At 37.8% G+C, this 26471-nt stretch overlaps 1 protein-coding gene across 2 annotated transcripts in view; it reads left to right on the top strand.

Moving 5' to 3' along the window:
- Positions 1–345: 345 nt before the first annotated feature.
- LOC121367958 (ELKS/Rab6-interacting/CAST family member 1-like) overlaps positions 346–26471 on the top strand; it is a 78648-nt gene continuing 52522 nt past the window's right edge. For both annotated transcript variants that reach the window (XM_041492427.1, XM_041492428.1), the window contains exon 1: positions 346–1842. In XM_041492427.1, coding sequence (XP_041348361.1) covers positions 895–1842 — 948 coding nt within the window. In that variant the 5' untranslated portion in view covers positions 346–894. The remainder of the gene's footprint in view (positions 1843–26471) is intronic.

Here is a 26471-nt window from a genome sequence, read left to right as displayed (position 1 = left end):
GACCTTCTCAAATAGCCACTGATAAATTAATGTGCGTATATGTACGATAAAACAATTTGAGCATATAATGTCTCCTCGTCCCTCATTTGCCAACCCAAATAAGTAATATTTATGGAACTCATTGCAAAATAAGCGAGAACTTATTGTTTAAAATACTTAAATATATTTAAGAACGTTTTCAAATATCAAGTAACACAAAACGTGATACGGTTATAATTATCAATGTCAGTGCTATTTGTTGTCAGGTTAATTACATCGCGTATCGTTCGCCGATAACAATACTAACGTTAGGAAAGTAGCATTGCAGGCTGTACTTCCATTTCTGGAAAAAGGAAGGATGGCTGCATGCAAATCGTCTTGCAAAAATGGTGTTCATTGAAGGGTACCGTACTCCAAAGCCATGTGCAAGGATTCAGCATGAAGGGATTTGATTTTTCTTTGATATTTTCCTATCCAACTTCTACTATTTGGAAAATGTAACGTACAAAGCGATGTTATAGCGTGCTATAAAAATTGGTTCGGCTCCTCGAGACAATCAGGAACCAAGGATGCTGTCAGTGGAATTAAGGCGTTACGTCCATATGTCAAATCGCGGTGATGTAATGTTGTATTAGAATGTTTTTTGCTGGTACTTAGGATATCCTAGAACAAAATAAATGCACAGAATACTTTAAAATACCACGGTTGACACCAAATAAAAGCAACATTATTACATGTGACAGTTTTAATAAAGGCCAAGTCAAAAAAAATCTATGTTTTTTTCTTTTGAATCTTAAATATTAAGTAATCCTAGCAGAATTTAGTTCATCATAATTAGAAAAACTAATTCTATGTAATTTGGCTTAATAGCTGTATTTGATAACTCTTTTTAAAGTATTTGAAATAAAAGTCAACATGTTTGGAAAAAGTCACAAAGGTTCGGGGAAACACAGTAAGGCTGATCACAATATTAACTATGGTAGTGGAGTCTCTCGAACTGGCAGCGGAATGAGAGACTTGAGTGGTGAACGTAGCTCAAAGAGTTCTTTGAACTTTGTTTCGCGCAGTGCCTCTCTGGGACGGGAAAGAGGTCGCACTGCATCTGACAGTTCTGCCGCCAGCTATTCTGGCAGGCACGGGCCGGTCAGCCCCCTAAACCTACCATCAGACAACATGCAACCAATGAGCTCCTCATACAATCAGGGATATATTATCGAAAATTTGGGAATTTCTGGAATGGCATTATCATTATCGGGGAAAAGTCCACTGGAAGCAAACCCAGTTCCAATGTATAGCAGGGCCCACAGTTTGACAAACGTAACACGAGAACGTTCTCTCGACAGACTGGAGAAGGAACACGTTCTGATGGGTGAGCGATCTCTTGATCGTATGCATCCCTGTATACCCACAACAAGAGAGAGTGTTAGAGAAATGGAATATCGAAATTACATCAACTCGGGAAGTGCTAGTGCTAGGGATCGATCTCTTGATCGTGAACGTGAATATCCGCACATGGGTGCACGTTCGTTAGAGCGAGACCATCATGGCATTGGTCGATCACGGTCGTCGGAGCGTAACGGAGAATACATGGGATCGTATTTGTCACCTAGTCCAACATCACAGTCGGAGTACCGGAACTCTCTTCTTTTCGAACTTCAAGTGCAAGTTTCTGAGCTGCACAAGGAGTGTGCCAAGCTGCAAAAGGAGCTGGATAATACGAAGGACAAGTTGAGTTCCAGTATGAACAGTATCAAGACTTTCTGGAGCCCCGAACTGAAGAAAGAGCGTTCACTACGGAAAGAAGAAACTGCCAAGTGCAACATGCTAAATGAACATCTCAAGGTTGCTCAAGCTGAACGTCAGGTAAATATGAATTAAACATTATTGTACTTTAAAACAGTTTTAATTATAATTTTGTGAAAGTTCCATAGCTTTGCCAGTCAACTGACAAGTTGTACATACATGTATGTACATGTATGTAAATACAATATAAATACATATTTTAGGTTCAGGGCCTCCACTAGTCCAAACTATTGGACTTAAGTACTCGAGAGTCAAACTCGACCCGGACACAAGTACCTGCCACTAGATGATAATGAGACTAAGCAAGAAGTAAAATAGTATTATGCATCTTAATTCCAGCGCTGAACGTTGATGCTAAATCATGTCATTGTATTGCATGAATTCCACATATTCGACTTTTGTTTTCCCTCCATGTGTCGGTAAGCACATGGCAAAATTTTGTAAAAAAAATCCCCACTATATTTAAATGATAGTGCTCTTTCTTGCATGGGTACTCAATTCCTGCGAACACACTTGTGTCTTACTAGACTTGGCCTGTGTCTGAGTACTCGAATACCCGTGGAGGCTATTTAGTTTACATACATGTATGTATGTATGTATTAAAACTTAACCTGCCATGGACATATTCAATGAAAACAGTTTTGCCGTGTTAATGTAAAGCTCGATTCAACCGAATGTCATGTTGGTGTTTAGTATGATCCATTTGTCCAACTTTCAGTATGATCCATTCTGATTGGCAGCCTATTTTGATTTTTAGTACAAATTGTGGATTGGTTATTACTGAGAAATACCATGTAACTTACTTAGCAGTTTTACTGATTCCAACTTATCTTAAGGGCTGACTTACATGTTTACCTGTTCCAGAATTAATCATAATTGAGGGAAGGAGGCACTTTTTTTTTTTTAATACATCCACTACTGGGTAACTCACACAGGAAAATTGTATTTAAACCTTAAGCATGCATAGGGTGGGAATGTGGTGATACTCTTTTAAAAAAAAGAATTAATGGTACCAGTGTAAATATTCCATAGAAAATATTAGTTAAGCAGTGTTTCTGCCAGAAAGAAAATTTCGGTATGGCAACCACAGTCAACGGGGGATATGGGAGGCCTCCCCCACAAAGAAAATGAGTTACATTTAAGTTTAAGGTCAAGAAAATCATACAATAATGATATTAAGTCATTCATTTTGTCAAAATGTTAACTTAAAAAAATAATAATATGGGTATGGCGCCATACCCGTTTTACCCTCTGGCAGAAACCCTGTTAAGTGTAAATTGTGTACAAGTAATGGTATCCGTAGGTTTAGAGGAGTGTGGGCTGGTGAATTTATTCTAGAGCATTTTCTCCACCATCCCAATCCCACCTTGTCGTTTGCACCTCATCCACATCAGTGTGCAATTTTGGTTTAAATTTTTTTAAATGTGTCATAAGAATTCCCTGTTTGCAAATCTTGAGAACCCATCACCAACCCAGCGAGCCATGCCGTGCATCTCCAGTAGAACAGAAGATACACTAAATGTTTTGCATTAAACCATGGAAAAGATCGCTATTCAAGACTCATTTCTCCGTGGTTGGTTTTGGATCGATCCCCATCGGTGAGCCCATTGGCTATTTCTCGTTCCAGCCAGTGCATCACGACTGGTATTCTCAAGGCTGTAGTATGTGCTATCCTGTCTGGGATGGTGCATATAAAAGATCCTTTGCTGCATTAAAAAAATGCAGCGGGTTTTTTCTAATGACTGTGCTGTCAGAATTACCAAATGTTTGACATCCAATAGCCAATGATTAATCAACTAATGTGCTCTAGTGGTGTCGTTAAACAAAACAAACTTTGTCACTATGTGTCATTTCGAAGAATCAATGTAATTTGTACAAATAATTTTTAAGAGCCATTGTGGCTTGTATGCTAGCAAAGCTAGAAAGTCCTATATGATTTTTGTAAGCCTCAGGCGCCTGGACTCGCACACTGCACATTAATATAATAATAAAAAATACTTTTATTGGCCACAAATTTATTTTGTTACAAATATTTTATTGATCAAAATATCTAGTAACAGCTAACCATAAGGTACATATACATGTGTACATCGATCATCTACGTTTGAAGATGCAAGAATTCTTTGGCCAGTGTATCTTGTAATTAATCAATATTACATGTAACTCGAAAGCAAATTACATGTATCTGAAAATGGAAAATTACTTTGGAGAGGAAAGTCCGGAGGAAATGTTGGGTGGGTGGGGGGTGAATTTATTTCACTGGGGTTAATCATACATTACAGTAATTTACATAATTTATGTACGTACAGGTAATTAGTATTTGCTTTTCTTCATGTACATATACCACCATTTCAGGAAAGTGATTTTCAAGTTCAACTTGGTTTATATTTGTTTACAAATGATCAAGACTGAAAATGAATTACAAAATGCAAATATATACTGAACAAAAAAAGAAACTTCCAATTTTTACATATAGTATTTGTTGTGTTAAAGAATTCATCGTGTAATGAAATTATATAGGTAGTATTAGCCTTGAGCTGTATTATCAGGATTCATGAATTTTATCGATTATTTTTGCGCTGTTAATCGTCGATAACGTGTAGTATTCGGTCAATTTGTTTTACTTGTCTTACTGACATTGTTGTCAAGTGAACGAAAATGCTTCAAAATTTGTAAAAAAATTAACGTTTTTTACATTGTAGCATTTTTAGTATGCCAAGAATACCCAATAATTTATGCGAACGGGCGATTGGCATGCTTGATGCTGGCATGTCGACAGATGCTGGCATGTTGGGAGTTCTAGTCGAGCGATACAAAATCTTCGTGTAAGATTTCGAACGACAGGAAGCACCAACGACTTGCAACGTTCGGATGTATCCAGATTTTCTTTACAACGTGGTGATTGCAGGGTGCGCATCTACCGTAGGAGAAATGAACGCTATGCTGACTGTTTTGTTCTTGAACGAGATTGTTTCGGGGGTGGGGGTTCTGTCATAGTCTGGGCAGCCATTGCCCATGGTCATCGTTCACCACTAGTCGTCATTGATGGCAATTTAAATGCTCAACATTACCGCGATGACATTCTCGCTCATCACGTCATTCCTCTGTTCCATAACAACGCCAGCATCTCGATTTTTCAGCATGATAATGCCACCTCTCATACAGCTAGAGACACTGTAAATTTTCTTAGGACAAATAACATTGATTTCATTGATGACTGGCCCGCTAAAAGTCCTGATCTCAACCCCATCGAGCATGTCTGGGATAGTCTGGACAGACGATTGAGGCGTCGTCCCATCCCACCCGCTAACGTCAACGAACTTCGTCAAGCGCTCATTCAGGAATGGAACAATATTCCACAGGAAGAAATCAACACTTTAGTCAATTCTATGCGCCTGCGATTCACTGCAGTGGTCAATTCAAGAGGTGGTCATACCTGTTGTTAAGTGGGTTTTTTTTTTTTAACCCCTACCACACTTTCTCCCAGTTTCTCTTAACCTATGGCCATGATTTTTGCACCAAATGGAAACATGGAACACTCTTTAAACGCATATATAACAATTATTCCCCCGGTTTGTTTTCATCAAGTTATGTTCAAGCAAAGTTAGCGGAAGTTTCTTATTTTGTTTAGTATAGTTATTAATTTTTAGTTATTGTATACATTGTTAATGTATTTTATCTTTAATGTTTTTAAAATTTAAAAAAATCTTTTTCTTTCATTTAATCTTGAATGCATGCATCAAGCAAATATTTGTGTTCTTTACTGACACATGAAACAATGTATTGGGAATTATGTGTATGGAGAAACAAGGTCAGTGAATTAGAAAGTAGGTCAGATCTTCATCCTAGTGGACAGCATCCTGATTGGAGACTATTGATTAGGGGTATAATTATGTTTGGATTGTCCGTCTTGAGATGGCTAAAGTTCAGTTTCTACATCACTGAGCTTTTTCAATAAATAAATAGGTCAACAAGGTATACTTTTATCATAAAATCATTTTGATGTTCCTTGTTCATGGACTTCTAATTTAATGCTGTGATCATGGCACCTGACCATATAATATTGACATTGTTTCTTAATGTTAAATATAGACATACAGTTTGAATCAACTTATGAATAGTGTACATGTATATATATATATATATATATATATATATATAGCGTCATTTGATGTGATTACCAGTTTTGTTAAAATAAGTTTGTTGCCATTTTAAAATTTAATTTGTATTTAATAATTAATTCCTACATACATATTTATTTCAAGCAATTTGTAAAGTACTTGTATACATGTATTAATTTACAGATTGCCTTGAATAATTAAGTAATTTTAAGTACATGGTTTAGTTGTTGTTTTTTTCTTTTTGAAGTACTGTCTTTATTTTTTACAAATTGGGCTAATAACTAGTCAGGCTCAGTGGCATAGCCTGCTGTTGGCTCTTTCATTTCAGACAATCTGTGAATCGGGAATTTAACAGCTTGTCCGAAACATGTATTCACTAATTCAGAAATTCTACAGATCGCCTGATTTTACATACGGTGCATACATGTATACTGTAATGAATACAGACATATACAGTATGTACATGTATAAGCCATAATTCATTATAGTTCCCCAACTGTTTTCCAGATATATCTACTTTATCACTGTATTGTGATGATGAGGTACATGTATGTAAGTTGAGTTTTTGTATCATATAAAGTGCACAGTCTTCTCCATGAGTAATATCAGTGAACATTTTGTTCAGTATCGCGTCGCGAAACGCGATGCAGTTTCCGGCTATCGCTACACAATATTAAAATGTATCGCTAAATGTCGCGATGCATATTTTTGACAGTATTAAATTTTGAAGATCGTCCTTAACCCCCAAATATTCCACTGATAACATGTTAAATCTATCACTGTAATGAACTATTTATCTAGGTGTAGATTTCCAAGTTTCATCAGATATTTTCTTTTTTGCAACCCTCCGATTAGGAGCACAGCTTTTACGTGGTAAAACGGCTGTTCAGATATCCACCCACCGATAGACACCATAACATTATGACGTTTAGCTCTTAGGTTACAAATATTTTTCAACAATTTGCAAACAAAAAATCGTGTCATTTTTGAAAAATAATTACGTGAATCTTTGACAAGAATAATTTTTAAAACAAGGTGAAATTAGTTAGCACATCGTATAGCGCATATAGTTTTGAAATGACCCCTTAATCGACCGTCTATTCCCAATAATTTTGACGTCACGCAGCAAATGTAGTTCGAGCAAGGTTGTTTTAGAAAACAATGGCGACAAAAAAGAGAACTCTGTGGACACTGTTGCATCGAAGAGACCAAACATTACTTGCGAGTCATCCTCCAACACTGAGTTTACTGAATGACTCTAAATTTAATTCTGTTCTTTGGGGTTCTGAACTAGAAATGTCACTAAAAGTTGATATAAAGGTTGCAAAAACTATTTTGTTCATATTTAATGAACCATACTAATGTTACAGAAATCGCTAATCAAAATAAGAGATTGCTAATCAATTTTAAAATTGATTCGCGACTGTCGCTAATATTTTTTTTTAAAACAAAATGTTCCCTGAATATGAAGGTGAGCTGATGATCACTCTCTTGAAATGGTGCTAGTCAGACAATTAGATGAAGTTTAAAATAGAAATGTATACAGACATGACAGCACATATCGTGGTCTTTGATATACTAGTTTTGGGGCACTGGTTGGGAGCCAGTGAGATAATGGATCCACCGAGGAGGTTCAGTTCTACAAAAGAAGTACCTCAGGCAAGCGCTCCCATACATACATACATAGTGCATACATACATACATAGTGCATACATACATACATAGTGCATACATACATAGTGCATACATACATACATAGTGCATACATACATAGTGCATACATACATACATAGTGCATACATACATACATACATAGTGCATGCATACATACATAGTGCATACATACATACATAGTGCATACATACATACATAGTGCATACATACATACATAGTGCATACATACATACATAGTGCATACATACATACATAGTGCATACATACATAGTGCATACATACATACATAGTGCATACATACATACATACATAGTGCATACATACATACATACATAGTGCATACATACATACGTAGTGCATACATACATACATAGTGCATACATACATACATACATAGTGCATACATACATACATAGTGCATACATACATAGTACATACATACATAGTGCATACATACATACATAGTGCATACATACATACATACCATACATAGTGCATACATACATACATAGTGCATACATACATACATAGTGCATACATACATACATAGTGCATACATGCATACATACATACATAGTGCATACATGCATACATACATACATAGTGCATACATACATAGTGCATACATACATACATACATAGTGCATACATACATACATAGTGCATACATACATACATACATAGTACATACATACATAGTGCATACATACATAGTGCATACATACATACATAGTGCATACATACATACATAGTGCATACATACATACATACATAGTGCATACATACATACATAGTGCATACATACATAGTGCATACATACATACATAGTGCATACATACATACATACATAGTGCATACATACATACATAGTGCATACATACATACATAGTGCATACATACATACATAGTGCATACATACATTGTTTTTAAGGATGATTCGATAACTCAGAATGTATCGTGGCAAGTCTGCTACATGTAGTTGTGGGCGATTCGGTGCCATAGGTTTGAGTCCCAGCAATGGCATGGGACAGTTTGTGAGGCCAGAAAGGATTTAATTATCCCAGGTGTTAGTGCGTTAATATCTGTGTATGTAATAGTCAACCTCGACATACATACAATATGTAGATATTCATACATCAATCCATACTAACCAGTGCCAGGTCTGCCCACTGTTTCATGCATGTAAAGAGGCATCGACAGCGTAGCTTGTAGGCCCCATGCATATGGTTGAGTTAAAGAGCCTCAATAGCTCAGAACATAATGTGGAAAATCTGCAAGTTGCGGGCAATTTGGTGCCATAGGTTCGAGTCCCAGCAATGGCATGGAACAATTTGTGAAGCCAGCTAGGATTTATTTATTTTCCTATGTCAGTGCGTTAATATCTATATATATGTAATAGTCAACCTCGAATACATACAATAGCTACATACATACATGTACATACATACATACATACATACATACATAGATACATGTACAATGTACATACATGTATAGATTAGTCAGGTCTTCTGGAATTTTTATAAAATCCACTAGCCATGGGATCACTGATTAAAAATATTTACTAGCGACAATTAAAAATTCTCTAGCCCTACTTCACTAAATAATAGTAATGATCCAATATGTCACCTAAAGATGGAGATAGAGCTTAAAACACTAACATTTGGGGGTTGGGGTGGGGGCAGGATATTCATAATTACAAAATAGACTAAAGTGCAACATTTGACACTTTTTTTTTTCACTAGCCATTGGGCATGGCAATAGTAGTATTTACTAGCCCAACATTTAATATCACTAGCCATGGGAGTGGGGCTACCATAATCTAGAAGCCCTGGATTAGTGTAAAATGAACATCATGTTCCTTTGTGACTTTCACTTAATTAGCTCACACTGCAGCCAATGAACGTGATTAATGTTTTACTTCACTCTAATAAACCATTTGTTTGTGTGCTGAGCAGGTGCAATTATTTTCTATCCTGGATATTGATTGTGGTCGTTGTCATATTGACTAAACGTAGTCAGCATGCGTTCAAGTGTTTGTATGTGTACACATGTATGTAAATTCAATGTTTATGAGTTTTATGTACATGTATGTATACATTTGTACGTGTTTAGTCCTGTGGAAATGCAGCAGGACTTTAGATTGTACCGAAGTTGAGGCGATAAACATTGTGCCCACAATAAGCATGCCCAAATTACGTAGGTACAAACATGTATGCTAACCTCATAACATTTCACTTCAAATCCAATGAAATGTTGAGCTGTAGTTAGATTAAAATAACTTGAAATGCATTTCTGCATATATTTACAGCTCTTAATTTACCAGCTATTATTAACATTACTGCACTAAACAAACCGCAGTGAGCTCTAGAACAGACACAAAACCTGTTGTGCCCAAATTAGTGAGATCTAAAGCATTGTGCAGATATATACATAGAGGTTATTACCAGTCTTTTTCGGTATCGTCACTATCATATATTAGAAATAAAAATTGTATTATGCAAGCGCTGACCAGAGACCAGAAATTTATTTTGTTTAGCCTAATAGCCACTCTTTTAAGTTGTAGTTTTCCCTGTTATTGGTGGTTCCATACCAAACCACACATACAACATGTAGTTAATCCTAATTATGCAATTAATACTAATTAGCCAGCGAATTTTATACAACAGTAAATAATTGCTGTTGCCTGCCAATTATTTAATATCACTAATTATATGCAGTTTACAATCAAGTCTTTTTAAAGATCAGGGGCCAGTTTCACAAAACATAAGTTTACGTCTGTGACTATCAGTTATACCAGGAATATATTTACAAGTGTTTGACATCTATTTCACAAAGAAAATTACATCATTATGAAAAATGGAACATTTTAAGGATGAAATAAAATGAAATATGTGTACTTCTAACTATATTTGTTGTACTATAACAGTAATAAGAATTGTGGTTTAATCATAGATTTACGTTTACTGCAAAACTAGGCTTACAATGTTTATTGAAATTAGGCCCAGCAAATGTGTAAGCATGCATTGAGCAAATTATAATTATTTAATTTAAAAAGAAATCCCTTACTGAATTTATAAGTCAGCTTGTGAGCTGGATAATTAGTTCAGTAGATACATGGATTTTATTGTATTGTCTATAATATTTAAAAAAAAAAAAAAAGTTTTTTTTTTTAATTAACCTATCCCAGTATACAATGTTTCCAAATCAATTAGTACAGTATCATAAGTAGTATAAAATAATCAGTGTTGAATCTGTCAATATCATCACCAGTTACAAAATGAAATTGAATATGGTGAATAATATTGTAATTAATATGGTAATAACATTTTTATTAAAGTATTAGCATACATATCACTTTTGTGTGTACATGTAGTAAGCTTTTAGAGATCATACACATTAGTGCATTTACGACAAAAAAATTACTTTGGCCCCTCTGGGTACGCAAATCGTAAACTCCCACCTCTCAGCCTAAATAAACATTGATATTACTCCCTCCCTGTGGGGGTGGGACATAGCCCAGTGGTGAGGCATTTGCCTGATGAGTCAGTGGGCCTATTGGGCTACATTGTATTTCTCATTCCAGCTAGTGCACCACAACTGATGTGACATAGGCAGTGGTTTCCTTTCTCATTATCTGTGTGGACCGTAACCATATATATGTCAAACGCCATATAACTATAATTAAAATGTGACTGAGTGCATTATTAAATAAAATATCCCCCCCCCCCCCCCCCCCCCCCCCCCCCACACACTTCCCTGCCACACACCTTGTAAATATGATGGATTATTTATACATGTGTGAAGAATGTTTCAGTTACTAGTTTATTTTGCACAGTGGCCAAACTACATGTATGTCATTTACAGACATGTTTATTTTTCACACTGCCCAAACTAAGTCCTCTATGGACATGTATGTTTCAACAATGAACATTGCTGGATCCTAGGTGTAAAACAATAACAATTAATATCTCAACAAAGAGCAGGGAAATATTTATGGTAAAGTGATATGAACCAAATAGTAAGGTAGACACATTTCTAAACACTTACACAAGCATCTGTTCTCCTTCACCACTAGTCCCCCCACCCCCACCCCCTTCTATAGCAGGTGGTCGGAATATACACAAATTCACCAAAATCTGTTGACTAAATTCCAATCCCCTTCCATGTATTCTTCTCTCTAAATTCAAATTATCCTGTGACAGCACATCAGTACAGGTAATATTAACAAAGTAATTAACCAATAATGAAAAACAAAATGTCACTGCAGATCAATTTTGAAACCTTTTTATTTTTTTTTGTAGTGTCACTGCTGATTGCTGTAACAAATTTCAAGGGCTGTGCCTACATAGTTTATGTATGGACCCTTAGTTCATCTACGTAAAAAATCGCAAAATTATAAACACTACAACAGTGTTTTTGTGCAGAGCTTAAACTGTAGTTAACCTGTACCCGGTGCCATTAATCAGCCACATTATAACAACCCTGTGGTGTCCACCTTTAAGCAGGTTTGACAGCATATTACATGAAGATAGCAACATGCTGTGCTGTGATATACGATGACTTTTGAATGCCAGATAATCCACAGTTTGGAATTTTCCACTAATAATGCTAACTGTGCGTCTGAGTCATTGATTGTTCTAACTGTTTAAAGTGATCAATACCGCCCGGGGCTGATTATTAATGCGTGTATGTAGTGCTCTATATCTATTCAACCTCTCGTATTAATGGCTGCACTGACCAGAGTCATGGTGTGGCACGGCCATGCCGCCTTGGTTGCCATGTGACAAATCCCCAGCAGAAATGGTCTGCATTAGAAGGCAGAAAATCTGTCAAGAAAATTATGTCAATTACACATATACATCATCGAGAGCATTCATCAAATTTTATTGCAGTGACAGAACATTGTTCATGTATTTTGGTATTAAATCAAGGGCCCTGGTTCACTCAAGCTCTACGCATGTCACTCCATGTACATACATACATACATGTATATGTAGATAGGAAATAGCTGTAACAGTTCCTTGTATTACATAACGTCTCACCGTGCACATAAAGATCTAAAATCACTCTAACATTCCTTTTAGTGTCTCACCTTTATGGATAAAAAAGGCGAGATATACATGTAGCAACCCTTGCAATTAAGAAAATGTCCACAGCAAAAAAAAATGTCATTGAAACCATAACTGAATGTAGTCCAAGGCAAAAAAAGAGAGTAAAGTTTGTTTTATTTAACGACGCCACAAGAGCACATTGATTTTTTATCTTATCATCGGCTATTGGACGTCAAACATATGGTCATTCTGACACTGTTTTGTAGAGGAAACCCGCTGTCGCCACATAGGCTAGGCTACTCTTTTACGACAGGCAGCAAGGGATCTTTTATTTGCGCTTCCCACAGGCAGGATAGCACAAACCATGGCCTTTGTTGAACCAGTTATGGATCACTAGTCAGTGCAAGTGGTTTACACCTACCCACTGAGCCTTGCGGATCACTCACTCAGGGTTTGGAGTCGGTATCTGGATTAAAATTCCCATGCCTCGACTGGGATCCGAACCCAGTACCTACCAGCCTGTAGACTGATGGCCTAAGATTTCACGATGCCACCGAGGCCGGTTCCAAGGCAAAAAAGTGCCGGAGAGAATGAAAAACTCCACAGCAATTTTGATGGCATTGCTGACTGCCATGGGCAATTGCAGGGGTTGCATGTAGTATTATTTTTGCAATGGCGGTGATGGTTTCATCTTATAAATTGCATTTGCATACATGTATGTAGCTCTATATGAGTTGTCACACATGAAAACCTACAACTTAACATGACGTCAGAAACCGAGTAAATGCGGCTCAAAGTTTGACGTCACATGTAAACACGGAAGTAAAAGTTGACATGCTGTTTGCGTTGTTTGTTTTGAAGAATTTAGAAGATGACATCTTCTTTACATGAAGATCAGTTTGAAGTAAACATATATCTGTATGTACAATAGTGTTTGGTTACTATTTTGTATTTTGTACCTGAGAACATTGGTCGAGATCGTTAGCCATCAGTACTTTGATACACATTTACAAGCATAGGGAGAAGTCCTATATATATATCGATATGGTATGCAAGTATCACACGTTTTTATAACGTACATGATTATACATAACATAAAGTTCAGCAACTTTCCAGAAGTTATATACAATATATCATCAAATTAGGATCATATCGGGTTGCATGGATCTACCAATTGGTTAGGCCTACCTGTACTGTGGACTACAATCAACACCACTATTTCTACTATTTCTGTTTATAATCTAAATACTGAAAACTAAATCATTTCCTACAAAAAAAAAAAAAAAAAAAAAAAAAAAAAAATATATATATATCTGTAACAATACTACATTTTTAGTTATTTATTTTTCCATCGTTTGCAAACAAATTTACTATCGTCTGCACACACATTGCGGTACTGTAACAGAAACGTTTCATTATAATATATACCTTTATTATACATCATGGTGTCATTGCATAAGGTGGTCTAGAGATTAACATGCGGAGGTATAATAGATCAATTCTCGAAAGGTTGTTTTTCCCACAACCAATTTTATTATTATTATTATTGCTGTGTGTGTATGTGCGTGCGTGCATGTGTGTGATAATTATTAAATTATTATAGTATCTGTTCACTTTACTCACTTCACATCATTTGTATAGGAGTTGGTTTTATTTCCTTACAGATGTATATTTTAATTTTACAAGAGCCTGGAGTAGGCCTACTCTTTGAGGCACATTTTGGAATTAAAAATAGAAGAACTGTGAAAACGGAAAAAACAATATGTGTATTTGATGATTAGTGGGACGTAGTCCAGTGGTAAAGTGCCCGCCTTATGCGCAGTAGGTTTGGGATCGATCCATGTCGGTGGAGCCATTGGGCTATTTCTCATCCCATCCAGTGCACAATGACTAGCATATCAAAGGCCATGGTATGTGCTATCCTGTCTGTGGGATGGTGCATATAAAACATCTGTTGCTACTAATAGAAATGTAGCGGGTTTCCTCTGTAAGACTATAGGTCAATATTACCAAATGTTTGACATCCAATAGCCGATGATTAATAAATCAGTGTTCTCTATCTTTTAACTTTAACTGTGTTGGATGAATATGATAAATACAGTCCAGTAGATGTTGACAATAATACTGAACATAGAATCAAACACTTATCTTATGATAACACCAGTGAGCAGAATGACACTGAACCTGATCCAATTAGCACAAATTACAGAAAGGATGCAGTGGATTGTCTTTTAGAAAATAATCTGAAAATCAAATTTATTACCATATTTTGAAGTTGAAGGAAATGGAAAAAGAGCAGAAGGAAATGTAGGCCTACACAATATTCTCACTGGGTAAAAATTAAAGGAGGGTGGAAGCCCCCCTCCACCCCCCTAAAAAAGAAACCAGAAGAGAAAAAAAGGGTGGGAAACATAGTTACCGTATAGGCTAGCCTGAGTACTTGGCCTACGTTTAGGCCTATCGTTGGGTATTGGTCAACTTTGCGAAAAGACATACCCCTTGTTTTAATAATATTAATAAAGATTTCAAGATATCTATACAAAAATAAAGGTGATCCCCATAATTGGGATAACATGTCTGTGTTTTTTATATTTCTTCATCGGCAGAATCGATCGCACTGATATCGCCAGGTGATAAGAAGTAGGCGGTGTATATATAATTTGGCGTCCAAGAAAATACTTTTAATGATGAACACTACCACTTCCGTTATTTTTATAAGCAGTGATACCCCCAAAATTAAAAGTTTCTAATATTTTATAAAGAATTACCGAATAAACAAATGACAGTAATTAAAAATCACCAGTTACGACCAACTACATCTGCAATTGAGAATAAAATATCAGACGAAAGTTAGTGAACACAAAAGACTGTTAAAATAGTTAAATTACGTTACGGTAACTCGTAAGCTACTGAAATGTTTCCACACCGCGGCTTGTTTTCTTTGATATTGAGTGTGCCGACTGATCAAAAAGTGTCCAATATGAAATAGCGGAGCTGGGTTCTGTAAAATATAGTAGGATGCGGGAAAATAAAGAGGGATGGAAAAAAATAAAGGGGGCGGCAAAACAAGAAAGCGGGGCGGCAAAATGAGAAGGCGAGAAGAATTGAACTCTAAATTTCGGATACGTAACGCAAAATCTGGTCATTTTCGTATCCTGTTACCAACATTATGGTTTTTAATGTAAAGGTTACTGCCTCCTCTACAACCCCCCCCCCCCCTCGACTGGTTCGGTAAACTGGATCCTACATGCAAACATATACACAGACAACACACATAGATACTGCAAATTCCCACACACGCACGCACACACCAACACTCACAAACAGAGACACACACAGAAACACATAACAAACACACACACACACACACACACACACACACACACACACACACACACACACACTACAATTGTTTGTAAATTTGACATATAGTTTTAGAGAGGAAACCCGCTACATTTTTCTATTCATTCAGTCTTCCATTCATGTGTACTTATTTTCGTGCTTATATCCAATTACGATTAAACCACGCTGTTTTGGGCACACACCTCAGCTATCTGGGGTGTCTGACCCGGACAGTGGGTTAGTGGTTAGTGGTTACCAAGAGATAACACACACCTCAGCTACCTGGGGTGTCTGACCCGGACAGTGGGTTAGTGGTTAGTGGTTACCAAGAGATAACACACACCTCAGCTACCTGGGGTGCCTGACCAGGACAGTGGGTTAGTGGTTAGTGGTTACCAAGAGATAACACACACCTCAGCTACCTGGGGTGCCTGACCAGGACAGTGGGTTAGTGGTTAGTGGTTACCAAGAGAGAACACACACCTCAGCTACCTGGGGTGCCTGACCAGGACAGTGGGTTAGTGGTTAGTGGTTACCAAGAGAGAACACACACCTCAGCTACCTGGCCTATCTGACCAGGACAGTGGGTTAGTGGTTAGTGGCTACCAAGAGAGAACACATACCTCAACTATCTGACTTGTCTGACCAGGACAGTGGGTTAGTGGTTAGTGGTTACCAAGAGAGAACACACACCTCAGCTATCTGGGCTGTCTGACCAGGACAGTGGGTTAGTGGTTAGTAGTTACCAAGAGAGAACACACACCTCAGCTACCTGGGGTGCCTGGCCAGGACAGTGGGTTAGTGGTTAGTGGTTACCAAGAGAGAACACACACCTCAGCTACCTGGTCTGTCTGACCAGAACAGTGGGTTAGTGGTTAGTGGTTACCAAGAGAGAACACACACCTCAGCTACCTGGGGTGCCTGGCCAGGACAGTGGGTTAGTGGTTAGTGGTTACCAAGAGAGAACACACACCTCAGCTACCTGGGCTGTCTGACCCGGACAGTGGGTTAGTGGTTAGTGGTTACCAAGAGATAACACACACCTCAGCTACCTGGGGTGTCTGACCCGGACAGTGGGTTAGTGGTTAGTGGTTACCAAGAGATAACACACACCTCAGCTACCTGGGGTGCCTGACCAGGACAGTGGGTTAGTGGTTAGTGGTTACCAAGAGATAACACACACCTCAGCTACCTGGGGTGCTTGACCAGGACAGTGGGTTAGTGGTTAGTGGTTACCAAGAGAGAACACACACCTCAGCTACCTGGGGTGCCTGACCAGGACAGTGGGTTAGTGGTTAGTGGTTACCAAGAGAGAACACACACCTCAGCTACCTGGCCTATCTGACCAGGACAGTGGGTTAGTGGTTAGTGGCTACCAAGAGAGAACACACACCTCAACTATCTGACTTGTCTGACCAGGACAGTGGGTTAGTGGTTAGTGGTTACCAAGAGAGAACACACACCTCAGCTATCTGGGCTGTCTGACCAGGACAGTGGGTTAGTGGTTAGTGGTTACCAAGTGGCTTAAATGGAGCAGCGAGAACACTTGTCACAACAGAAACAAAACTAAATATAAAACCATTCGACCCTTTGTCCGCCCCAAGTACCAGATTACAACATGTCCACTACCAACCGAAGAATGAAACGATATTGTTCAACAGTACGACACCAACAAAATATGAAATTACTCCATAGTGAATACAGGAATCTGAATAAAGTGGGTGGGGTGCAATATGTAACAGAAAATTGAAAAACATTGGTGCGAAATGTTGTAGTTAGCTAAATTTCATATCTCACTAATTAGTAAATTATATTACATTCATGTTTGGGATCTGTAGAGTTATTTAAAAAAATTAAATCGGAATATATCGCTTTAAAACAAAACAAAAAATCGGAATATATAACTTAAAATACTGGGTAAAAATAAAATGAAAGAAGTACCGATTCCAAATCAATAGATTTCATTGAAATTGGGCGGGAAGTAACCTAGAATAAGGTAATAACGTTGAAAATTTATTTTGACACCGTCTACTTTGATTTTGAAAACGTGACATCATTAATGCTGTATTTATGCAAGATATAATTAAGATAGAGCCCAAATACATGTACCTGAGATTTAGTTTTGTAAGGTTATTACCGCATTGTTCGAGATTAACGGTATCCCGATATCCTGGGGATACCAGAATTTAATTTTGGATACCAGACTTGAAGAACCCAGTATCCCACCGGGATACCATATAATACTAAATTCTCAGGTGGGATACCAGATTTTGAAATGTTAGTATCCAACTGGGATACTGCCCAATATTTTTAATCTCGAACACTGTTACCTGTTATTTATCAAAATAATTAGACAAACATGTTTTTGTTTGCTAAGTTGTAGGTTTTCTCATGTGATGGCTCATGTTAAAGTTTCCGGGTTAACTCCATTTCTTACAAGCTGTAAGTTCTACATCAATGAAACTTGGTCATTCAGTCTATCAATGTTCATCTCAGTGCATGTTAAAAATGTTTTTAAAATTGATTAAATTAAAATTAAAATTAAATTGAATTTTATTGAATTGTTTTTAATTTTTAAGATTTATTTTATTTATTTATTATTATTGGGTTTTTTTTAACACGCATTGAGATGACCCTCTATGGATGCAGCTACATTGTATTAGCAACATTGTATAAGTTTATAGTTGGTAAGACATACATGGTCTGTGTAATGTTACAATATTAGTATTGCTAAAAAAAAAGTGAACATAGACAAATTTGTGTTTTGGTGGTTACAGCTATTAACAACAATGTATAAGTTTATAGTTGGCGAGACACTGGTCTGTGTATATGTTACATTATTAGTGTTACTAAAAATAAAAGTGTGGACATAAGGACAAATTTGTGTTTTGGTGTTTACAGTATTAAGTCTCCATTATTTCAAGAGAACCCAGCATGGCATCTCTCACACACACAAACAATGCTATTGTTTTATGAGCTGCTTCATCCTCTGTTGTTGAAAGAGCCAATTATTCCATCACTATGGACTGTCTGATCTGTTTGACATTTGCCCTGCAATACTCTTCACACCTTGTTGGTAGGTGGCGCTTTCAGAAAAGGTTAATATAATTTGTGGCTGGTGAACACATCTATTATTTCTATATTTTGTGTTGATAGTACCTGTATTGCTTGAAGCTGATTCTAGAATAGCAACTGGCTAACTGTATTGGAAAGTGAAAAATAGATTAATTTAATAGCCTCTGAAGATTAAGATTAAAAGCAGACAATGTATATTCTTACACACATGGATATAAAAGATCCCTTGCTAGTGATCGAAAAGAGTAGCCCATGCCCTACCCTGGAATTGGTCACTGGCAAAGTCAGAGGCTAAGTCCGGGGTAGGCGTGCTTAAACCTTCATTGGATATGGGCACGTAAATAGAGTTCCCAGTCCCAGAGTAGCCCATGAAGTGGCGACAGCGGGTTTCCACTCTCTCTGTATATATATATATTTGTGTGGTCCTTAACCAGATGTCTGACGCCATATAACCGTAAAATAAAATGTGTTGAGTGCGTCGTTAAATAAAACATTTCCTTCCTTCCTCTACACACGGTGGTGAGAACATCATTAATTTTGATAACATATATGAGCCGTCACATTGGAAAACCACAACTTAGCAAACAAAAAAAGTTTGTCTTATTTTTTGGTAAATAACAGGTAATAACCATACAAAACAAAATCTCAGGTATTTGGGCTCTATCTTAATTATATCTTGTAAAATTTGTTTGCAAACGATGGTAAAACAAATAACTAAAAATGTAGTATTGTTACAGATATATATATATATATATATACATGTATATATTTTTTTGTAGGAAATGATTTAGTTTTCAGTATTTAGATTAGAAATAGGAGTAGAAATAGTGGTGTTGATTGTAGTCCACAGAACAGGTAGGCCTAACCGAGTGGTAGACCCATAGCAGATGAGATAATTGTACATACACCTCTCTCTTGAAAAAAATGACCTGTGATTTTTTGCTGGTTTTAACAGGTGAATTTTTAGGTCACTTGCTTGGTTTATACAGTGGACTGTTTTTCACTTTTCACAGTCCTGTCCTGAACAGAGAACCAAGGTCGGCACCTGTGCCCAGGACAAGCGTGTGCTACAACAGCTTGTTCTGAATGTGCACCTTAAACACTCTGAATTGACCTGCTGTTCATGCTAAATATCAGTTTATATATTAGCAAAAGTTTGTATTGTTTAACGACACCACTTGAGCACATTGATTAATTAATCATCGGCTATTGGATGTCAAACTTTTGTTAATTCTGACTCTTAGTCATCATACGAACCCACTTCATTTTTTTTTATTAGCAGCAAGGGATCTTTTATATGCACTTTCCCACAGACAGGAAAACACATACCACAGCCTTTGACCAGTTGTGATGCACTGGTCTGAAGAAGTAAAAACACAATCAGTTGAATGGATCCACTGAGGTGGTTTGATCCTGCGACGCAAGCACTTCAGGTGAGAGCTCAACTGACTTGAGATAAATCCCACACCTGGTGGTGGGGCAGGACATAGCACAGTGGTACTGCGCTCGCTCGATGCGCGGTTGGTGTGGGATCGATCCCTGTCGGTGGGCCCATTGGGCTATTTCTCATTCCAGCCATTGCACCACGACGTATAACAAAGGCCATGGTATGTACTACCCTGTCTGCGGGATGGTGTATATAAAAGATCCCTTGCTGCTAATCGAAAAGAGTAGCCTATGAAGTGGCGACAGCAGGTTTCCTCTTTCAATATCTGTGTGGTCCTTAACCATACGTCTGATGCCATATAACTGTAAATAAAATGTGTTGAGTGCATCGTTAAATAAAACATTTCCTTCCTTCCCACCCCTGGTTTGTATAGAGATATTAGAAAGATAGAATCAGGCATGCAAGGTTGGAGAATATCTTCGGTTCTTAATATCTCAGCAAAAAAACCCAAACCCTGGACTATGTAGGTCACTAACTGAGACCAGTATCGTGGAGACATTTATCATTAATCAAAGAGCAGCATGCATACTGGAGGGAGGGCCCTGGTGTATGTGTCAGTGTTTTGCACATCAAAGCCATCCACACCGATAGATGTTAGCAATATTCTACTGCAGAGCTTACAAGACTAGATCAACGGTTCAAGTAATTGAGAAATATACTGACCGAAAGTAATGGATGTGATACCAACTGGGACAGCCTGTATCTGGGTGGTAGAGCTCCTTAAATGATATATATTAAAAAGCAAAAAAAAAAAAAGAACATTGCAAGATTGGACTGCATGACTCAGGACTACATGCCTCAGGACTGAATGCCTCAGGACTGAATGCCTCAGGACTGAATGCCTCAGAACAGCATGCCTCAGGGCTCAGTGCCTCAGAGCAGCATGCCTCAGGACTGAATGCCTCAGAGCAGCATGCCTCAGGGCACAATGCCTCAGAGCAGCATGATCAGGGCTGAATACCTCAGAGCAGCATGATCAGGGCTGAATACCTCAGAGCAGCATGCCTCAGAGCTGAATGCCCCAGAGCAGCATGCCTCAGAGCAGCATGCCTCAGAGCTGAATGCCTCAGAGCAGCATGCCTCAGAGCTGCATGCCTCAGAGCAGCATGCCTCAGAGCTGAATGCCTCAGAGCAGCATGCCTCAGAGCAGCATGCCTCAGAGCTGAATGCCTTAGAGCAGCATGCCTCAGGGCTGAATGCCTCAGAGCTGAATGCCTCAGAGCAGCATGCCTCAGAGCAGCATGCCTCAGAGCAGCATGCCTCAGAGCTGAATGCCTCAGAGATGAATGCCTTAGAGCAGCATGCCTCAGGGCTGAATACCTCAGAGCAGCATGCCTCAGAACAGCATGCTTCAGAACAGCATGCCTGAGGGCTGAATGCCTCAGAGCAGCATACCTCAGGGCTGAATGCCGTAGAGCAGCATGCCTCAGAACAGCATGCCTCGGGGCTGAGTGCCTCAGAGCAGCATACCTCGGGGCTGAATGCGTTAGAGCAGCATGCCTGAGGGCTGAATGCCTCAGAGCAGTATGCCTCAGGGATCAATGCCTCAGGGCTCAATGCCTCAGAGCAATATGCCTCAGGGCTGCATGCCTCGGGATTCTGGAGAAGATCAACCTGCTGGAACATTGATGCCAAAATGTTATTTCAGAATACGTCTACAGCTCATGGATCTAAACTTGTACTGTAATTATAACAGACACCTGCATGGAACACCTGCACTTTTTTATATATGTACACCTATAATTGTTACGAACACCTGCGTGCTTTTCCCCGATTCCTTGTTTTGTATATACATATTTGTATACACATATATATCGGCTACATTCTATTCTAATTCATATCATTACACTGCATGTTAATGTGATACAGCCTGCAGAAACCACATCCCTTATCTCAGTCTAAACAATAGCTTGAGGTAATCAAACATTGATAAAGAACATGTGGTTTCGTTTAACGTTTAATAGAAACATGGAGCCAGTTCATCAACAGGCTGGTTTGATGTACAATTAGTTCTGCCACACAAACACCCATGAAGATATAATTGTTTACAGAATACAGCAGTAATCATGAATGTAATTGGACTTAATTGAATTGTGTAGATTAAATTTGATACACGTTTTTGTCACTGGTGTGATACGTATATGAATTAATGTATTGATTCTTGCCCACTTCAGTATTGATAGTGTACGTGGACTTGTGGTTTGGCATTGTGTTGGTATTGACTTTTCAATAAAATTATTATCACTTTAGTTTGTGAAAAGGATACTGGAAATAATGGCTGTTTAATAGCACCACCCCCTGTGGTAAACACGCTGTTTAATAACCTGTTATTACAGGTGCAGTGTGCATGTAGGTGATGACATATAATTACAGTAATCATAACAAGGGGTTAATTGATGTTTTTCTTTAATTAATAGCAGCAGGATATGTACATGGATGCGTGCACTTTGAACAAAATAGGGGCAGGACATGGCCCAATGGTAAAGTGCTTGCATCATGTGTGGTTGGTCTTGGATCGATCCTCTTCGGAGTGCCCATTGGGCTATTTCTCGTTCCAGCTTTTGGATCATGACGTATATCAAAGGCATGGTATGTGCTATCATGTCTGTGGGATGGTGTATCTAAAAAATTCCTTGCTACTAATGGAAAAAATGTAGCAGGTCTCCTCTCAGACTATATATCAAAATTACCAAATGCTTGACATCCAATTATATAGCCGATGATTAATAAATCAATGTTCTCTAGTGATGTTGTTAAACAAAACAAACTTTGTTTTGAACAATGTATGGCTTATTAATATATATTTAGTTAAGTTTATAATAAAGTAAAGCTATAACAAGACGAAAAATGTTTTCGCCTAGTAAAATATCTGGAGATGACCATACACTGTATACATGTATGTTTTTATTTCCATTAAAGGTTCAGTTTTATAAAAAAAACCCTGAAAATCTTGCTTTTTGGATAAAAGAAACAACGACTCTAAAATAGTTTCATAATTCGTGAGGATTTTCGCTGACTGCAGCTGTGTAATGACATACTGAAAAGTTTGTTTTGTTTAATGACACCACTAGAGCACATTGATTATTAATCATTGGCTATTGGAGGTCAAACATTTGGTTATTCTGACATATAGTATTAGAGAGGAAACCTACATTTTTCCATTAGTAGCAAGGTATTTTTTATATGCACTATCCTACAGACAGGATAGCACATACCGCAGCCTTTAATATACCAGTCGTGGGGCACTGGATGAAATGAAAAATAGCCCAGTGAACCCACTGATGGGGATTGATCCCAAACCGAGCACACATCAAGTGAGTGCTTTACCACTGGGCTTCGTCCTGCCCTGAAAACTATCACAAATGACATCACTTATATATTATGTTAAAGGTTATCACAAGTACCAACGTTTGTAAATACATAGTCATTAAGTGACTGTGTGAATGCACACAGCTTAGTGCCAGTAACAAAGACTAATTGAGCAGAAAATGTGGCTGTCAAAACGTGCACATTAAGTTGTCTATGTGAGCATGATGAGAATGTTACTGAGAGGATTAGGTATCAGTACACAGTCACCAGAGACCTCATTTTGTACAACTATACTGAACGTCAAAAAAAACTATAGATACATTTTATAAAATGCCACAGTTTTGAAATGACGTGGACCAATTTCCACAAATTTTGTACATGGTTTCCAACAACAATATTTCATTCAGACCACCCTGCAAAAGTTGCAAACAATCAGGCATAAAATTACAAGGTCCGGAGAAACCGGTTATGAACAAAATGCATGTGCACAGTCAATTTGAAATATGCACTTAACTAATTCATACTCATTTAACTGGTAAATGATAGCCATTGAGAAAACTTCAAAAACATTTCACATATTAGGAACTGATAAATGGCTAGGCTCAATCAAATTCAGCGTGAATGCGCAGTAGACATGCTTCAATCCAATCGAACCTTTGCAGATGTGGCACACACGTTTGGTTGTACAAGAGACTATTTATGCCTTACAAAGAAGATTTATGCAAACTGGTACAACTGGGGATGCACCCCACTCAAGACGCCCGAGGGTTACCACTCCATGGGAAGACCGGTATATCAGACTGTTACATTTGCGTAATCAGTTCTTGTCAGCTACTGTTACTGCTGTCGGTATGCCTAGACATCATATCAGTGCACAAACTGTATACATGTAGAAGATTACGACAAATGTTAAGATTTTTTGTGTATTGCGAGAATAAATCTCAACAACATTCTGTGCATAGTTTCTTTTGGCATTCAGTATACATGTACCCATTCTCTGCATTTTTTCTTGTCCCCAACCAGTGTCCAACATCAAAGGTTATAGTATGTGCTGTCCTGTCTGTGGAAAAGAGAATATAAAAAACATTCTTGTTGCTAAAGGAAAAATGTAGCCAGTTTCCTCTAAGATGACGTCAGAATGATCAAATGTTTGACATTCAATAATCGATTGTTAATAAATCAATGTGCTCTAGTGGTGTCATTAAACAAAACAAACATTTAATAAGAAATTGTAAGTTATATGTAATTTAATGGTGAAAAGAACAAAAAAAGGCAAGAATATTTTACACTACCTAATACTTATAGTCCATCCCAATAGCCATCCTACAAAAACAATTTCAGTTTGGTTTGATATAAAAGAAAAGAAGTAAAAGTGTTTTGGAAATAACAAAAATATACTGTTTTTGTGTGCAATTTAAAAAAAAAAATCGGCTCGGAAATAAATAACTTATAGTAAATTCCATAGTATGAAAAATGTTCTTCCCTATGGAATGGACTATAAGGTGTCAGTGCCTTTTATTTTTTTTAAATAAAAAAAAAAAGTTTCCCATCCCTTTCTGGTCAGTATATTTCCATCACTGTGTTGCCCATTGAAGCCTACTGTTAAGATGCATGTAGATATTCACTGTACAGTGACATTTGGAGGAGATGATCTGCACACAGGGGATAATCAGAATTCTTGTAGTGTGGCCTGGTGCGAAGGTGTTAACCAGCTGACAAACACGAGTTACAGGCTGGGCAGCAGCCACTTGATCCCGGCTTGTGATGCTAATCACAACATGTTCAGATAACCCGGTTGAAACCCGCTGAAACCCGTCTGCCTGCAGATTGTCTTGTTTGTAGATTTGTATGCCAGTCGGCTTCAATTATTGGAGAGAGAAAACACAAGCAGGGTGTGCTAAATAAACATGCTGCATTTACATGTATGTAGTGCTTGTTTGGTACATGTGTATAGTTCAACATTTAATATAAATAAATATATGAAAAAAGGCAGAATGAAAGTTCTATCTTTCGAAAAATTAGATGTTGGATCCAGCATTTTAGTTTGCAGCTGGGGTGGGATCTAGTGCAGTCAGTAGAGCACTTGCATTCGTGAGGTGTTTTGGTCGCAGGATCATACCCCCTCAGTGGACCCATTGTCTGATTAGGTTTTTTCCCATCCCCAACTGGTATATCAAAGGCTGTGGTATGTGCTGTCCTGTCTGAGAAAATGCATTTTAAAAATTCCTTGCTACTAATGAAAAAATGTATCGAATTTCCTCTAAGACTGTATGTCATAATGACCAAATGTTTAACATGTTTCCAATAGCCGGTAAATAAAACAATATGCTCTAAGGGTAGTCGTTGCAAAATCAAGGTGAGCTGAAGATCACTCTTGTTAAATGATGCCAGGTGATTTTCAATCGAAATTCATAAAACGTTTTGGCGTAAGATTTACCTTGGTCGCTTGAGATACTTGTGTCGCAGGATCGAACTACCTCAGTGGATCTATTCAAGTGATTGGGTTTTTCTTGTTCCAACCAGTGCACCAGAACTGGACAAAGACCGTGGTATGTGCTTTCATGTCTGTGGAAAATGTGCTTTCCTGTCTGTGGAAAATGTGCATATAAAAGATCCCTTGCTGCATTAGGAAAAGTGTAGCAGGTTTCCTTTGATGACTACATGTCA

Source organism: Gigantopelta aegis, chromosome 3, assembly GCF_016097555.1.
Source record: "Gigantopelta aegis isolate Gae_Host chromosome 3, Gae_host_genome, whole genome shotgun sequence".
NCBI classification, from domain to species: domain Eukaryota; kingdom Metazoa; phylum Mollusca; class Gastropoda; order Neomphalida; family Peltospiridae; genus Gigantopelta; species Gigantopelta aegis.
The sequence above is the reverse complement of the archived record's forward strand: the minus strand, read 5'-3'. Positions and strand labels throughout refer to the sequence as shown.